The 14426-nt window shown below is 39.2% G+C and overlaps 1 protein-coding gene across 1 annotated transcript; it reads left to right on the forward strand.

The window, feature by feature from the left end:
• Positions 1 to 3813: 3813 nt before the first annotated feature.
• On the forward strand, positions 3814 to 11396 carry LOC125483305 (WD repeat-containing protein 64-like). Its single transcript, XM_048597914.1, has 7 exons — positions 3814 to 3921; positions 4904 to 4996; positions 6419 to 6477; positions 8389 to 8530; positions 10285 to 10324; positions 10416 to 10504; positions 11194 to 11396. Exons 1-7 carry the CDS (start codon positions 3855 to 3857, stop codon positions 11394 to 11396), a joined length of 693 nt encoding a protein of 230 aa, XP_048453871.1. The 5' UTR covers positions 3814 to 3854.
• Positions 11397 to 14426: the final 3030 nt, after the last annotated feature.

Raw genomic sequence — 14426 nt, forward strand, 5'->3', positions numbered from 1 at the left:
ATAGGAGCAGAGAGTCAGCCTCTCTGCTCCTATGATGCTGCTTGGCCTGCTGTGTTCATCCAGCCCTGCACCTTGTAGTCCCAAAATGTAGTTATTTTATAAATCTCAATTGTACAACTGGGGAATGACATGACATTTTCAACATCTGTTTGGTAGAGGTATTAAACTGATGAACCATCTGCCTCACTGAAATGGATGTTAAAATCCCCTGGTATTATTTTGAAAAATATCAAGTAGGTCATCCCTGGTGTCCTAACCAATATTTATTCCTCAATCCACAACTACAAGCATTGCAGTTTATGGGATCTTGGAATGCACAAATTGGCAGCTTCGTTTCCGACACTTCAACTCTGAGACTACCCTTCAAAAGTACATAATTGCCTGGAACGCACTTTGCGATATGCTGTGATCATGAATTGTAATTAAAAAATGCAAGTCTTGTTTAAATGAGCCCATGCCAAATGTATAATTTTCCTTTGAGAATTGGTAAGTTGCCTACAGTTAAGGGGAACTCTGTTGAATGTATGATTTCCATACTTTCGGGGGCAAAAGCACTGGAAGTGAATAGCTCTGTAGTAGTATTGTATTTGGTGTCTATCAGATGGAGCAGTCTTGACTCAGGATATTGTAGAATTAGAGGACTCCATAATACGATAACCCTATAATGGAAGCTACAATCAAGGTAGAACTGCATGCTAAGATAACAAGGTGTAGAGCTGGATGAACACAGCAGGCCAAGCAGCATCAGAGGAGCAGGAAGGCTAACGTTTCGGGCCTAGACCCTTCTTCAGAAATGCTGTGTTCATCCAGCACTACACCTTGTTATCTCAGATTCTCCGGCATCTGCAGTTCCTACTATCTCTCAAAATATTAACTGTTTCTCTTTCCACAGATGCTGCCAGACCTGCTGAGTTTCTTCACTTTTTGTGCTTGTTTCAGATTTCCGGCATCCGTAATATTTTCCTTCTATTTAAAGTGAGAGTGAATGCCCCGATGTTCAAGTCAGAACTTGACCAATTGTGAAAAGAACCTTAGCAAACTGGAAATGAAACAGACAGGTCTCAACTGGTTAGAGTCATAGCTAGCACAAAGGAAGATGATTGTGGTTGCTGAAGACCAATCATTTCAGTCCCAGGACATTGCTTCATCAGAATCGTGTCCTAGGCCCAACCATCTCCATTTACTTTGTGAAGGACCTTCCCTTCATCATAAGATGAAAGTAGGGATGTTCACACAGTGCATTTGCAATTATTCTTTACTGAAAGACTACGCTTCCAAATTTAACAAGACCTGATAAATTTCAGAGATAGTAGGAACTGCCGAATGCTGGAGAATCTGAGATAACAAGATGTAGAGCTGGAGGAACACAGCAGGCCAAGCAGCATCAGAGGAGCAGGAAAGCTGACATTTCGGGTCTGGACCCTTCTTTAGAAATGGGGGAGGGGAAGCGGATTCTGAAATAAATAGAGAGAGAGGGGGAGGTGGATGGAAGTTGGATAAAGGAGGAGATAGGTGGACAGGAGACAGGCAGGTCAAGGAGGCGGGGATGGAGCCAGTAAAGGTGACTGTAGGTGGGTAGTTAGAGTGCGAGTTGGTCAGTCAAGGGAAGACGGACAGGTCAAAGAGGCGGGAATGAGGCTGGTAGGTAGGAGGTGGGGGTGGGGGTTGAGGTGGCAGGAGTGGATAGGTGGGAGAAAGGACGGACAGGTTAGGGAGGCGGGGACGAGCTGGGCTGGTATTGGGATACGGTCTGGGGAAGGGAGATTTTGAAGCTTGTGAAGTCCACATTGATACTGTATCCGCTGTTCTCGATGTGGCCTCCTGTACATCGGAGAGACCAAGGGGAGGCTTGGAGACCACTTTGTGGAAGACCTACACTTGGTTCGTGACAAACGACTGCACCTCCCAGACGCGAACCACTTCAACTCCCCCTCCCACTCCTTGGACGATATGTCCATCCTGGGCCTCCTGCAGTGCCACAACAATGCCACCCAAAGGTTGCAGGAACAGCACCTCATATTTCGCTTGGGAACCCTGCAGCCCAATGGTGTCAATGTGGACTTCACAAGCTTCAAAATCTCCCCTTCCCTGACTGCATCCCAAAACCAGCCCAGCTCATCCCCATTTCCCTAACCTGTCCGTCCTTTCTTCCACCTATCCATTCCTCCCACCTCAACTCCCACCCCCACCTCCTACCTACCAGCCTCATCCCGCCTCCTTGACCTGTCTGTCTTCCCTGGACTGCCCAACCCCCACCCTAACTCCCCACCTACACTCACCTTTACTGGCTCCATCCCCGCCTCCTTGACCTGTCCGTCTCCTCTCCTCCTATCTGCTCCTTTATCCATCTTCCATCCACCTCCCCCTCTCTGTCTATTTATTTCAGAATCCCCTTCCCCTCTCCCATTTCTGAAGAAGGGTCCAGACCCGAAACATCAGCTTTCCTGCTCCTCTGATGCTGCTTGGCCTGCTGTGTTCATCCAGCTCTACACCTTGTTATCTCTGATAAATTTCAGGTTTGGACTTCTAGATGGCAAATAAAAGTAACATTGCTGTGCCAAATATATGCCAAGTAAGTGATGACCCATTGTCAACAAGAAAGAAAAGAACAATTCTCTTCTATTCATCAAAACCAAGAGACAGGAGGAGGCCATTCAGCCTGCTGAGCCTGCACTTTCAATTAGATCATGCCTGATCATCTATCTGAATGCCGTCATCTCGATATTTGTTAAAGTCAGTCGTCTCCAGAAATAAATCACCTTCTGTTTGAGTCTGTTCAATGATTGTGCTTTGAAGCCCTCTGGGGTTATGAATTCCAAAAATCGACCATCTCCCAATATCATCACCAACTCACCCGTCATCAAATGCCATCCTGGGTGCTTACAACTGAATTGAAACTTCAGTGGATCCACCAAATAACTATAAATAAATACTGTGGCAATGAAACGCAGGTCAGAGGCTGGGTGGCCTACAGTGAATAATACCCTACTGCTTTCCCAGAATCTTTTGACAATTTACAAGGAACAAGTTAGGAGTGTGATGGAATATGCTCCTTGAATGAGGCTCCAAAAACACTTAAGCTCTTCATCAACTAGGGCAATTGATATTGCATTTACCAACACCATAGAGCAGGAGCAGTGTGTACCATCCACAGAAATAGACTGCATTAATCTGCCTTTATTGTTTCCATAGCAGATTCCAAACCCATCACGTCCATCACCTTAATGGACACGGGAAACAGATGCATGAGAACACTTGTAAGTTCCCCTACAGATCACACACCATCCTGACTTAGAATTATATCACTATTCCTTGTGGAACAGCAAATTCTCTTTTTTACTGCTGGAAATAAATTTGAACGTGATTTATTTTTTAACAAATCCCAAAAATGTGAGAGAAAGCAATCACTGTAAATAATATTAGATGATTGCTAAAATAAAGAGTTTTTAAAAATTCTTCATGTCTGTTTTTGGAAGACCAACTCCCCGCCTTAAAAAAAATCAAATTCTACATGCTGGCATTAAATTATCTTCAAAATGCAGCGACATGTCTGAAAATATTATTGTTTGATGATACATCTTACAAAGCTGACTCCTACTACTCAGTAAAATAATAGATAGGCTTCCAATATATGTCCTATCTCATTAAGCTAATGAAATGTATGTCTTGAATGGGCATTACAAAATAAAGACCATTAACTTAGTCAAATGTATATTTTAATTTCAACACAACCGTGATTATTGTATGCCTATTTCTAGAAACGAGGACACAAGGACGACGTTTTATGTATAGCCCAATGTCCTCCCACTCTGCTTGCCACCTCCAGCTATGATGGGGAAATAATAGTGTGGAACATGATCTCAGGACATATCTATTGTCATCTACAGATTCCCCCAACAACAGCGTGCAGAGATGGAGAAGGTAAAATGTACAGGAAAGTGTATTTTAGTTGAGGTGATGCAATTAATGGCTTTATTTAGAATTCTTGGAAAAGTTGATTGGTGTTAATTTTTTTATATTACTGTTTTGATATTTTGCACATTTAAATGAAAATATTTAAGATGATTCCTCGTGTATATTTAGGGTTGAGGTAGATAGATTCTTGGTCAGTAGGGGAATCGAGGGTTAAATGCTGGAAAGTGGACGTGAGGAATTTCGGATCAGCCATGGTCCTATTTTATGGCAAAGTGGGCTTGAAGGGCCAAAAGGCTTACCCCTGTTCCAATTGCTTATGGTCTTATGATCATTTAAAGAAAGTTTATGTCTTGACTCCCACACTGTGAGTTAAGGCTGTTGGACCAGCCAACATGGGGTGTGTTTGAACTCCACACTGGGTTCATATGGCCCTGCTGAAATTGGGTTTGCAGCATGTCTGAGCGATGTCTCACTCCCCACCAGCAAAATTTGAAACCAGGTTACTCACTTCATTTTTAAAGGTTTACAGAGTCTTTGTGAAAATTCAGCCCTTGGATTCAGTGAATGTTTGGGAAAGAGGGCTACTTTGCATTTCTTAATATTGCCCTGAATTCTTAACAGTATTTAACCTTATACTCCTTATGTTCTGAACACCCCACCGGAGGAAATAGTTCTCTCTCTTTCCCTACTTATTCAACTTTATTGATCATCTTAAGTAGGGATGATGAGTTAGATCATGTGGGAGTCAGGTGAAGTCTCCTTCCCTGCCGAAATGTTCAACTGTGGGTTCGCTTGTTTTTGTGGGAAGGAAAGCTCAGTACATGTTGACTGATTATTTGTCATTTGATTATGAACTGAAATTGGGGATTATGCTTAGACGTGATCCACTTAATTCCAATTTGAAAAATCCATAGAATAAATATAACTTTAGAAAACTATTGCCTATGATGCTTATAGGTGTCATTAATATTTATTATTCACACAACAGCAGTAGATAAGAGTGTAAATAAAGTCATATTCTTGAAGACACGTGTACTGAAGGCTGAATTAGGAGCTTCGCTTGTTGCTACTGGATCCCAAGGTAAACAAGGAATTATAGCTTTTCGTATTGTAAAATTCTGAAAGAGTAACAGAAATTTCTAGAAACATGTATCAGATCTGGAAAGAGAAAGATTTAATCAAAATACTCAATTTTTATACTTATGACATGCAGACATTTTTTTAACTACCTGAAGTTGGAGGCCAGACAATTTGCAATAGGACCATTGAAATAGTCAAGTTGGTACAGTTTTGATGATGGCTTTAGCAGGTGATGGGCTGAGTCTGGGTTAGATGTGAGCAAATTAAGAGTGACTGGAAGGAGTTAGTCTGTTGATAGAATGTATGTGGCGTCAAAATTTTGTTTGGAGTCTAAGAGATCTCCTAAATGTCAAAATATCTTGCTTAGACAATGACTGGTGAGAATAATGAAATTGATAGTGAAGACCAAAATGATAATAAAAACCGAAAGAACTGCGGATGCTGTAAATCAGGAACAAAAACAGAAGTTTCTGGAAAAGCTCAGCAGGTGTGGTAGCCTTTTTCGTGAAGAAAAAATCAGAGTTAACATTTCAGGTCTGGTAACCCTTCAATGAATATTTCAGTCTTCCCAATGTTTAACTGGATGAAATAGGATCATCTAAGATAGGATATCAGGCAAATAGTCTGACAACATGTAGTTAGAGAATTAGCGGAGATATTCAGCTGAGTATTGTAATGTGTATGGAAACTATCTTTAGATGATATTTTCGATAGATAACATGTAAATGAGGAAGTGGAGGGATCAAAAGTAGGTTCTTGGGAAATGCTTGAGATAAAGGTGCAGAGGTAGGGAGACAAGCTATTCTGGAAATGCAGTAGCAATGATCACCTAAAAAGATGAAACAAAGCAAGAGAAATCTGAGGTGGACAATGGAAACAAAGTATGGGAGAAGGATGGAGTGACTAACACTTATCAAAGACCACAAAGTAATCAAGGAGGATTAGAAAGAAATAAGCAACTTGGCTGCAGTCAGAGAGGATGTTATTTGTAACTTTGATTAGGACTATTTCTGTGCTGTGGCATAAAGGTGATTGGAAAATGTCAAGCATAGAGTTATTGGAAAGGCGAATACTGATTGGGAGGTGAAAATATGTAGCACATTTCATATTCAGCCTGGAATTTCACTGAACCCATGTCAGAAAAAATAGCCAATGAGTTGATGGCGGCAGTGAAGTGAACTTCTGAAAGGCCCTGCTGAAATTGTAGAATGCTTGTCTCGGAAAATCAGCCCTTTTCAAATTCTCTGTTGGATATTCCTGATTATGGAATTCACTTTTTTCATAACGAAGCCAATAATAATGACTCTTCTGGGGCTTTTCTTTGACATTCAATGACATACTGTGATGTACATTGTATATAGAGCTAATATTGTGACCCTTTACTGTTGTATTTTTAAATTGTGTGCATTTTATGCTCCTGTAGGTTCACTTGCATTCTGGAATCTGTTTCATGGTGGACAACTGTTTAGTATTTTTACTGCAGTGAGTTACAACACACCGTTTCTGAATATTCAATCACTTAAGGATTACAAACAAATTGTTTATTCATCACTATAAAGTGTTTAAACATCTAATATTTGTTATGAAAATTCTCCCTCAAGGGCAATATCAATCTCAATGTAAAACCATGCATTGATAAAGTATTTATTTCCAATTTGTGAAAAAGCTACCACATGTATGTTGAAAATGTCTCATACAATTAATACTGTGATATAGGCAAAATGAACTTCCATAAATTTGCTAACTATTTTCACCTTGAAAGCAGCAATCACCATTTCTGAAATTGGTTAGAAATGGCGAATTTTCCTTTTTCATCATAAGATGTATTTTGTGACAGAAATGAAGTAATTTTCAAAGGATTTAACTTTATTCGTTTAATTCTGTCACAGTAATGATATGGTTGTAATCAGTTTTGGTCAAATAGATAATCTTCATGTTACCTTGCTGCAATGGTTTGGCAATTGATTGGTTCTCATTTGATAAAAGGCAATTCTGTAATTTGTGCAGATAAGTCTCTGCCTAGCAGCAATTTAAAGTATTTTAATTCCTGTTAGTTCTGCAAGGATTTATTAGACTATTTTAGCCAAATATTTTCTATTGAGGCTGCCTGTAACCCTCACAGTTAATCTGTTTGAGATCTCATATTTGGAAGAAATGTGGAAGGAAAATTAGCATAATATTTAACAAAATTAATATGGGATATGAGTGTTGCTGGCTAGGCCAGCATTTATTGCCCATCCCTCATTGTCCAGAGAGAAGTGAAGAGTGAACCGCATTGCGTGGTTCTGGAATCACATGTAGGCCAGATCAGGTAAGAATGGCAAATTTCCTTCTCTAACAGATATTAGTGAACCAAGTAGGCTTTTTAATGACAATCAACAGTGGTTACATTATTGCCATTCGGTGAGTTTTTTTTTAAATTCCGTATTTTACCTGAATTCAAATTTCACCATTTGAAATGATAGGATTTAAAGCCATGTTATGGGGTTCTGGATGACTAGCCCAGCGACATTACCATTAGCCACCACTTCCATCATCTGGCTTGACATAGTAGTAATAGTGATGATTTCTGATGTTCTTACAACTATTTGGTTATTCTATGATGTTTAATAATTTTGTTAGTTTAAATCTGAAAGGAGATTTTTTTCCATCCATTGGAAATGTTAGTAGTCAAGTAAAGGGGTTTATTGGTGAGTTACACTGCATTCCTGACTCATTTTGCATAAACCCCATCACATCCTTAACTGACATTAGATCAGGTATAGAAAAATCATTTGCCCAATCAATTGGAATGTATGCCACATGGGAAAATCACAGCTTCATATTGTTATCAAAGTTTTAACTCCAATTCACTGAGAAATTGTAGATACTGGCATACCTCAAACTCTCCGGTAAAACCAGGACAGAAGCAGCAGAATAACCACAAGAGACAGAAGTAAGTTTGATTTAGTCATTTGTAAGACTTGCTTATGGGCTAAGGGCAAGATAAGACCCTTACCCAGACCCAACCTTTCCCTACTCCTCTCTTGCACTACTAATAGCTCTTTTGAGACATGCTCACAGCACTTCTACAATGCTAGCCTTCCCGTAGCTCACAGTCCCTCTCCTGCCTGCTGTTCTTGTCTCTTTTTCACTGCCCTTGAGCTGCCGCACTGTTCAGGCAAAATTATGTAAGGTTCAGGGGTTAAAATTGGTTTTATGCCAAGGGAGAGACTCTGACTTCTCATGTACTTCACTTTCCTTATAAGTCGAAAGGCAACAGTAGATTCACATTGCAGTAAGTGATAGCACTGTACACTTTGTCATTTTGCAAAATGTCTGTGCACGTGGCACCACATGATTTTTTTTCATTTTTAGTTCTGAAATTGATCAAATACTTTCCTATCTCTCCAGTCCAAAGTGAAATCTCAGATAAGCAGCCTGGCTGTGTCGACTGATGACTCTTTGCTTTATGCAGCAGATTATGTTGGATATATTTATGTGTATGGTATGAAGGATTTTGCAGTTCATGGACCAGAAGTAGATCCACCGAAACGTAAGAAATAGAAACATATTTACTTTTGGAAATTTTCTAACAGTTGAATAATACCTATATTCATAGATATACTACATTATAAGTGACCTTACGAAATTATGTAAGAAAATAGTAATTCAGGTTATAGCTGTGTTGTGCAAGTGTACTTAAATATTGATATTGCTCAGAAATATAGTCAGATACATCCCAACTCAGGTTGTAACATTGTAATATTTATTCTGCCGGGAAACAGAACAGGACTATTTCAGAGATAGATGCAAGGGGAAAGTTGCTGATAGATGTAGCTGATAAGGGGCATGTGATCTCTGTTGCTGTTGCTGAGAGGTCAGACCAATAAAGGAAGGAGAATGGAAAGGTGTTTCAAGATGGAGATGCCCTTCAAAGTTGATGGTATTTTTTATGGCTACAACTCTTAAGCTAACATCCACAAGATGGCCTGTGCCACAGCTATGACACTGTAAGTGTGTGGGGATAAATAAAGGAGGCTCACTGAGGCCAGTTAGGCAAAGTGCAGGGCATGTTGCCACTGGTGAGATCTCACTGGCACAACCAATTTGGCCCCAAGTGGCCTGTTAATAGCTATTAATTGGCTGACTACTACTGCCCAGTGGATATCTGCTCCCCTTGCTCACTCACCTCTGACAAGATCAGCAAAAGTAGAAATGTATTGGGCAGGTGATTTTCCTTCAGCCTGCCTTATGGGACTCATAAGATCACAGCCAATGTTTACATGGCAGACTGATAAAGAACAAAGCAGCTTTTGAATCACAATTTTTTTGTTGTGTGGATTATTACTAAACTTTGTGATACTGTTTTTAATAATCATACCTTCTTAACTCAGGATTTATTCTGTACTCTACCTGCATGTGGTGCACTCATTACAATTGTAGCATTAATGTGGAGTAACTTGGTTTTGTATGAAACTGCAGTATGAAGAATTTGCATTTCATAAGATCCTAGAAATAGGAGCAGGAGTAGGCTATTCAGCCAAAGGAGTAGGCTACTCAGCCCAATGAACTGCTGGCCATTTAATAAGATCATGGCTGATCTGATTAGGCCTTAACGCCACACTCCTGTCTGACCCCACAGTCCTTAACTCCCTCATCAATCAAAAGTCTGTCTAATACAGTCTTGAATAAATTCCAGCCTCCACTGGTTTCTCTGGAAGAGAAATCAAAGACTAACAACCCTAAGAGAAGAAATTCCTCCTCGGTTTCACCTGAAAAAGTCATTGCTTTTTTTTAAGCTGTGTACCCTGGTTGCATTCCTCCATGAAAGTAAACATCCTCACTACAATTACTCTGTCAGGGTCCTCAGAATCTCAGAATTCCTCTGAATTTTCTAAACTGTGCAGTGTATATGCCCACTCTACTGGACTTACCCTTGTAATGCAACATATTCAAGAATTTGACCCATTCATGAGTCTATATTGATTCTGCCTGATTGCATTATGAGTTTTTTTAGTGTCCTTCTATCTATTTAATGATGGATTCTAGTATGTTCTCAATCATGGATGTTGGAATATTACAACCACTATAGTGCATCCAGTATGCACGCAGCATTCATAACAAAATGGATAGCAAAGTAGAAATTAATTTTCAGGATCTACTCCCATTTCCTCTCCCCATGCCCCAAAAGATGTAGGAAGGCTGATTATGTTGTGGGTTCGATGATGTAAAGAAATTGCCTACTCATTAACAGCTTAGAATAATACCAATTTAATTGCATTGTATTTCATTTCATCTTAATTATAGTTATTAACTACTGGAGGGCTCATATCAGTGCTGTTACTTGGTACGTATATGCTCTGGACATTGCATTAAGTTCTAAAAGCTTCCATTTCACTCTTTTGTTTCATGATAAATAACTTTCATTTTCATTCCAGCATGGAGCTAATAGAAGAACAGAAGGTGATGGTGACCTCCTCTGTTGAGGGTACTGTCCGACTGTGGAGCATGGATGGGGAATTTATTGGTAAATTATGAAGCAATAATAATGAATAGTGATGCTATTCAAGTGGGTCCCATGAACAAGAGTAACTCTTAGTTAAATATTCATGAATTAGTCAGCATTGCAAATGTAATATTTGGAAAAAGCAACAACTTTTGATAGCATCGTTACAGGTTAGAAGGGAATGACTTGCATTTATATTATAATTTTCATACCCTCAGGACATGTCAAATCACACCATCATCAATGAAGTTCTTTTATGAAGTGCTGTCACTTTTATGTCACAGCAAAGTCCCATTATGACATGATTCATTTTGTAATAGACTTGCCTCCTGGAGACCATTGTCAGCAATTCCAACAAAAAGAAGATGACATTAATTGGGTAAATGTACACCCTCACTGGTCAGCTCCCCTCCACTCCTGTACCTGGCCCACACCTATTATAACCATCAATTATCAATAATGCTTACCATTGACTTCCTTCATGACATTTTCTGTTGGCAAATAAAGAACAAAATACTATAAAGATGTTCAAAATTATGAGCAGTCTCTTTTATTTATTGTTTGAATAACAAAATATATTGTGATTATATGGAAATAATCCTCTGATTTCTGGAATAAATAAAATTGGTTTTAAGCACACAAGCTTCATTCACCTAGTTCTTTGAAAACATAATGACCTTGTAATTACTTGTATACTTGACTCTTGTAAGGTACATTTGGGCAGCCAGAGCCCTGGGAAATCCGTGCACCAGCATCATGGAAGCACCCAATGGTTCCCTATGAAATTCTGATTGACCCACTCAGCATGCCCATTCACCCAGTGCTGGAGGAAGAAATGTCTTTCGTACAGCTCAGCAACTTTGAAAACAATGAAGAAACCATAGACAATACAGAATCAAAGGTTTGTAGGTAATTTGAAAGATTACTTGTTTTAAAAAAGGATGTTGTGATCAGAAGATGTCTACATCATTTATTGCAAAGATTGGCATTATTGCTGTCATTTTGTCTCTTCTCCTATGCAATGCTCACCAGCCTTTATGATTTACAAAGACTCCATTTTACTTCAGAAAAGGATTGTTATCCTGTGGGGAGAGACTGCCTGGAAAGAGTCACTCATGCCATGTTTACCATTGATAGAAGTAATATCATGTGGCATGAATAGATCATAAGATGTAGTCAGAAGTCACACAATACCAGGATATAGTCCAACAAGTTTATTTGAAATCATAAGCTTTCAGAGCATAGCCCCTTTGTTAGGTGAAGTAAGAGAAAAGCACACAGAACACAGAATTTATGGGCAGAGAGATCAAAAGATCATATAAATGGTGTGAGTGGAGTGTTGAATAATAAATCCCTGTGGTAATCAGAAGTGTCAGATCGTTTGGGTAAAGTGTCAACAGCTGAAGAACAAGGCAGGGGATGACCTATAATCTGATTAAATGAGGCAGACAGATAACTACAAAAAATTAAAAGTAACATGGTGCTGGAGACAAACCAAATGACTGAGTAATGTGATAGTTATAAGAGTCACATGCCGAGGGTCTATTCAAAGTAATAAGTAATCTAAACTGTACAAACTAATTAGGGTAGAGAGATCATAACAAGGTGATGGTGTCAAAACAGGTGCAGAACTCCTGGTGGAGTCACATGTAGCGCAACATAAACCCAAGATCACAATTGAGGCTGGCTTTATGGGTACAGACTTGGCAATCAGTTTCTGCTTGGCGATTCTGCGTTGTTGTGTCTCTTGCAGGTGGCCTGTATCTGCAAAATCTTCCTTACTGTTCTGTTTTGACACTATCACTAGGATAAATTGTTATGATCTCAATACCTTAATTAGTTTGGACAGTTTTGGATTACTTATTACTTTGGTTAGACCCTCGGCGTGTGACTCTTATACCTATCATGTTATTCCAGTCATTGGGTTTGTCTCCAGCACCACCTTATTCTTACTTTTTTGTAATTATTTCTCTGCCTGGTTTAATCAGATTATAGGTCATCCTTTCGCTTGTTATTAAGCTGTTGACACTTTACTCACACCGTCTAACACTTCTGATCACCTACAGGAACTTATTATTCAACACTCCACTCATACCGTTGGTATGGTCTTTTGATCTCTCTGCCCATAAATTCTGTATCTACGTGCTTTTCTCTTACTTCACCTGACGAAGGGGCTTTGCTCTGAAAGTTTGAGACTTCAAATAAACCTGTTGGACTGTAACCTGGTGTTGTGTGACTTCTGATTTTGTCCACCCTAGTGCAACACCAGCACCTCCACATCATATTATAAGATGAACATCATTAAGAACAGGCTTCCCTAATAAATTTACACTTTCAATGAAAGACTTCCCCTCAGCCTTTTGGCAGGAAGCTGACACAACCTCACCCACTTCCTGTTCCTCAAATTCTGTGAATCATCTGCTCACAGCAATTTAAGAACATAAGCAACAGGAGCAGGAGGAGGCCATCTGACACATCAAGGCTGCTCCACCATTCAATAAGATCATGGCTGATCTTTTCATGAACTTAGCTCCACTTACCCACCTGCTCACCTTAATCATAAATTCATTTACTGTTCAAAATGAGGTAGCCTCAGCTGCTTCACTAGATAGGGAATTCCACAGATTCACCTTTGGGTGAAGAAGTTCCTCCTCAACTCAGTCATAAATCTGCTCCCCCTTGTTTTGAGGCTATGTCCCCTAGTTCTTGTTTCACCCCCAGTGGAAACAATCTCCCTGCTTCTATCTTATCTATTTACTTCATTTTTTATATGTTTCTATAAGATCACCCTCAATATCTCCTCATCAGCCTCATTTGTATTTGTATAACATCTTTAACCTAAGAAATATCATTCTATGGCACTTCTCACCAATACCATAAAACAAAATGTAGCATTGAACGAAATAGAGACTGTAGGTGGGAAAACCAGAAGTCTGGACAAATTAGTATGATGAGTGACTTCAAGGAGAAAAGTGAAAGACAGGGATGGAGAAGCTTGGGAAGAATACTCCTGAGCTTAGCATGAAAGTAACTGAAAGCACAACCACCAACAGTGGAGTGATTCAAACCAGTGTTACTTAAGAGGTAGAATTAAATGAGTGTAGATAGCTCAGAGGCTTATATGACAGGAAAAAAACAGAGATAGTGAGAGTCCAGGCCAAGGAGGGATTTGAAAACAATCATGAGAATTTAAAATCAAGATATTGCTTGCCTATATGATAGGGGAATAGGACTTGACACAAGCAACAGAATTTTTGGTGTTGTCAGATTTGCAGAGGTTGGAATGTGAAACTAACCAGGAATATATTATGTGACACAGGGTGTGTGATTTATATATATTTTATTAAAATTTAATTTTTGAATTTTGAACTAGTGGTATATGGGGTTTTCTGTGTGTCTGAAAGGGTTTAATGATTAACCTGCAAGTATTTCTATAGCCATGATTTTTAAAAATAACAGTTTGAGAGTCACAGCCTCGAAGAACTAATGTGTTTTTGTTTATATTGGGGGAGTTTACAAACAAACAAATTACAGAGTGCAGTACATTAGGATTTCTGATAGAGGATTGTGGACTTGTGTTTTTTTTTTAAGTTTTACAGGGAACATCCATAACTTGGATAGAAACATTTCAGCTCTGGATTTGGTTTTATAGAGTTCTATTGTGTTCATAGCTAAAGGATAATGTATATAATAGTCACTCCTGAGAAAAGTGAAGTTAGTTTGGATTTGTTTAAAACAAATTACCACTACAGAATGAGCTTAGTAATACTTTCAGACCAGAAGTGTTTCAGTAAAAACCTGAAGGGATTATTTGAAGCTGAGAAAGTTTAAGCCCAGAGATAGCAGGAACTGCAGATGCTGGAGAATCTGAGATAACAAGGTGCAGAGCTGGATGAACACAGCAGGCCAAGCAGCATCAGAGGAGCAGGAAGGCTGATGTTTC

The sequence above is a fragment of the Rhincodon typus genome, chromosome 6 (genome assembly GCF_021869965.1).
Source record: "Rhincodon typus isolate 14 chromosome 6, sRhiTyp1.1, whole genome shotgun sequence".
Taxonomy (NCBI): Eukaryota; Metazoa; Chordata; class Chondrichthyes; order Orectolobiformes; family Rhincodontidae; genus Rhincodon; species Rhincodon typus.